Raw genomic sequence first — 3886 nt, forward strand, 5'->3', positions numbered from 1 at the left:
CTCGCAGGCCTGCCTGCTGCGGCTTCACCGCAGATTTCAGAACCTGGACAGCAACAAGAAGGGCTACCTGAGGTGGGGCCCCACCCCTAGCACCCCTCTGTCTCTCTGACCTGGCCGCCCCCTCCGCCGCGTTGACCCTGCACCGTCCACCCCATCTGCTTTGAACTTCCTTTCCAGCCGCGTGGATCTGCAGCAGATCGGGGCGCTGGCCGTGAACCCCCTAGGGGACCGCATTATAGACAGCTTTTTCCCTGAAGGGTGAGGCCTCGCGGGCTGGGGCAGGAGACAGAGGGAAAAGCCTGGCGGGAGGGGAGAGGTTGGGGACCAAGGCAGAGGGAGGGCTCGCGTGACCACTGCCTCCCCCGCTCCCCAGGAATCTGAGAGTGGACTTCCCCGGCTTCGTCAGGGTCCTGGCACACTTCCGACCTGTAGATGACGAGGGCACCAGAACCCGGGGCCCCGATGAGCCCGAACCCTTCAACAGCAGAATGAACAAACTCCGCTGTAAGCTGGTGGGGTCCCCCCAAGCGAGACCCCAGAGTTACCGCACCAGCGAGAGGCCCAAGGCAACTCCCCCCGCCATGAGCCTGTTGAGGACCTCCCTACTCCTCCGGGGGGCCCTCTGCTTGGGGGGGGGGAGCCGGGGAGACCCACCTTCCTTCCCGCCTCCCCAGTTGCATTTCAGCTCTACGACCTGGACAGGGATGGGAAGATCTCACAGCAGGAGATGCTGCAGGTTGGGAGAACAGCACAAATGTGCCGCGCCCATGGGGGGGTGGAGTTTGGCTGGCGATTGGGGTGTTGGGTGGGCAAAGGCAATAGGTGGGGCTGGAGTGTGGGTTCACTGGGAGATGGGGCAGGCAACAGTTGGGTATGACATCGGAGAGAGGTCGGGGTCCCCTACTGGGGGCGATTTTGCTCGCTGAATGACACTGGCAATATCTAGAGACGTTTTTAGTTGTCATGACTGGGGAGGGGCCGGCGCAGCGGGCCCCCAGTGGGTGAAGGTGATGAACGCTGTGAAACATCTCACGACACACAGGGCGGCCCCCTCCCCCCACGAACGGAATTGTCCCTCCCCAAGAGTCCGTGGTGCTGAGATGGAGGGGGCTCTGGGGCAGATACGAAGTGGGGGGCGGCTTTGAGGGTAGCTGGAGAGCAAGGTGGGTTCTGGGGCCGAGGACAGATGGAGGTTAGGCCCTAAGACTGCGGTTGAGCAATGAGCCTGGGCACATTGTCGAGGTGACTGTGGGACAGAGATGGACAGATGGGTGTTTGGACAGAGAAGCTACAGGGGCAGTTATCGGCAGGTATGGTGGCAAGTGATGGGAATGGAGTCCAAAATAGATGAAGGATGGATTGCAAAATTGGGAATAACTTTTGGGGTGACGTGGGCCAGGTCTGGGGGACGAAGCCCGTTGTCCCTGTGCCTCCTCTTTCTGGCCGTCCCCTCCTCCTCCTCTCAGGTGCTCCGGCTGATGGTCGGGGTCCAGGTGACAGAGGAACAGCTGGAGAGCATTGCCGACCGCACGGTGCAGGAAGCCGACGACGATGGGGACGGGGCCGTGTCCTTCCTGGAGTTTGCCAAGGTCAGAGCGCCCTCGGGGCCCGGGGAGTTGAGGGCAGGAGATCCGAGCACCGATGGACGATGGACGGGGCACAAAGCCGGAAGGAGGGAGGCAGACAGAGAGGGACTCCAGGGAATGGCAGGGCCTTGGAGGCCGGAGAGGAGGCTGGAAGCTCAGGGGTTCGGAGAATTCAAGTGCCCTTGACTAGCACCCGTCTCCCCCAGTCCTTGGAGAAGATGGACATTGAGCAGAAAATGAGCATACGGATCCTGAAGTGACCTTCCTGCCCAGGGCTGCCTGGGATTCAGCCTCAGCCCCCACGGAGACGCAGCCCCAAAACACCGTGCTGGCTGTTCTACGCCCGACCCTGTTCGGGGCCAAAGAGAGAAAGCCAGATTGGGGGGAGGGGGGAGGGTACTCACTCATTTGACCTCAGATCTGTGAATCGGCCAACAATCTTCCGGTTGCGAGTGATTGAAACCCCAAATCAAAGGGACTTGGGTTCAAAAAGGGATTTTACAGGCTCACATAATGATAAAGTCTGAAATTGTCTTCAGAATACCGGAAAAGTGTGGGCGTGTCTTCATGCGCAGCCGTATCCACCGGCTCGGAGGGCGCTCCCTGGGCTCGGCCACTCTCCGTCGCTCGGCCCAGATTCCCTCTGTGCCGGCTTCATTCTCGGGGGCTCTCACCTCAGGGTGGACAGTGGCCTCCAGCAGTGCCAGGTTTCCATCCCGTTAGCCCTGTAATCCAGTGGGGACAGAATTTCTTTCTCAATACTTCTAAGAAAGGAGTGTTATTAGCTCAACTGGGGTTTGTCCCTTCTCTAGGGGACTGGAATGTTCCAATCGGTAAGTGTTCCTGTGCTAACTGCTAGAGCCAGGAAATAGGGCCTGAGGATTCAGGACGGGGTAAGAGATGGTGGCTTAACGGACAAAGCTATTAGCAGGAGAAGGGGAATTGGCGCCAAACAGAGCTTTCGTTACTGCTAAGTCCCCCCGACGGAGTCGTGAAGTCTGGCTTTTCAGGCGGGTTTTCGCTGATCCCATGGGTGCGTGACAGAGTGATGGGGAGGAAGGGGAGAGAAGTGACGGGAAAAGAGCCAACGAGACACGCCATCTAAGAGCAGGACATAATTCAAAGGTTTGCAGAGTAATTCCGTTGTTTAAAAATGTTAAGATGTTCCAACGTTGACATGTCACAGCAAGAGCGTAAAAGTCAGATAAAATCATGAGGGTCTAGGTCCGTAGCAAAGCATTCTGGCGCTACCTATGGGAGGTGCCGTTGGTGTCCTGCCCGTGTCCCCGCCCCGGGGCTGTGCCCGAGTCGTCTTGCATTAACACGTGAGAGCTGCTTGTGGCGCTCACATCCTTCTAACTCCGCTTTCCGTGACGTCCCACTGGCAGCTTGAAACTGGCTGCAGTGGGAAAAAATAAGCCAGAGATGCAAGAGGCCAGGGCCGTCCGCTTAGGAGAGCCCGATGCTCAGCCTTCGTCAGCTTCCCGGCGTTCACAGACACCATGGACGCCAGGGGCTCCCCCACAGCTCGACTGAGATGTGCAGAAAACTGCACGGCATCTACGGCCACGCCACCCTGGACACGCCCGATCCCGTCTGACCTCGGAAGCTAAGCAGGGTCGGGCCTGGTTAGTCCTTGGATGGGAGACCACCTAGGAAGACCAGGTGCTGTAGGTGTAAAAAATAAAAAACAAGGGATTGTAAGCCGACAAGGTCCTTGCAATCTGCGAGGTCAACCAAGGGTTCCTTGCCTAAAAAAAGCGAAACAAAACAAACAAAAACTGCATGTCATTAATGCGTACAGTTAGATGCTTTTGAACGTAATCGAGGTGATTAACGTAACCAGCATCTCCAAAAATTTCCTCGCATCCCTTTGTTTTTTAGGATTTTTTTTTGGCATCTGTGTGGTAAGAACGCTTACCGTGAGATCTACCTGCGTAACCAAATTTCGAGTGTACAACCCATGAGTCCCGGAACCGGCCTTGCGTAACTGGGACGTTGTGCCCAGTGGGCAGCAGCCCCTGCGCCCCTCCCCCACCCCGGTAGCCAGCATTCTGCTGTCCACGTCTACGCGTCCGGCCGTTTTTAGATCGTGCTCACGTGAGCACGATCATGCCACAGTGCCTCCCGCGGCTGACTTATTTCACTCGGCATAACGCTTCCAGGTCCATCCGGGTTGTCACGCGTGGCAGGGTTTTCTTCTTTTTGAAAATAGAATGATATTCCGTCGTTCGTATACCTGGTGATGGACGTTTGGGGCGTGCCCGTGTCGTGGCGATTGTGAATAATGCTGTGATGAG

At 57.4% G+C, this 3886-nt stretch overlaps 1 protein-coding gene and 1 non-coding gene across 2 annotated transcripts in view; both read left to right on the plus strand.

Moving 5' to 3' along the window:
* The window catches only part of CHP2 (calcineurin like EF-hand protein 2), a 3559-nt gene extending 1713 nt beyond the window's left edge, over positions 1 to 1846 (plus strand). The window contains exons 2-7 of the mRNA XM_023520095.1: positions 8 to 72; positions 178 to 258; positions 374 to 504; positions 675 to 736; positions 1467 to 1589; positions 1793 to 1846. Coding sequence (XP_023375863.1) covers positions 8 to 72; positions 178 to 258; positions 374 to 504; positions 675 to 736; positions 1467 to 1589; positions 1793 to 1846 — 516 coding nt within the window. The remainder of the gene's footprint in view (positions 1 to 7; positions 73 to 177; positions 259 to 373; positions 505 to 674; positions 737 to 1466; positions 1590 to 1792) is intronic.
* A 1298-nt stretch (positions 1847 to 3144) lies between these two features.
* LOC111729107 lies at positions 3145 to 3263 on the plus strand. The gene has a single exon (XR_002776097.1). It is a non-coding gene; the product is annotated as a 5S ribosomal RNA (ribosomal RNA).
* The last annotated feature ends 623 nt before the right edge of the window (positions 3264 to 3886 follow it).

The sequence above is a fragment of the Pteropus vampyrus genome, unplaced genomic scaffold (assembly GCF_000151845.1).
Source record: "Pteropus vampyrus isolate Shadow unplaced genomic scaffold, Pvam_2.0 Scaffold247, whole genome shotgun sequence".
Lineage (NCBI taxonomy): Eukaryota > Metazoa > Chordata > Mammalia > Chiroptera > Pteropodidae > Pteropus > Pteropus vampyrus.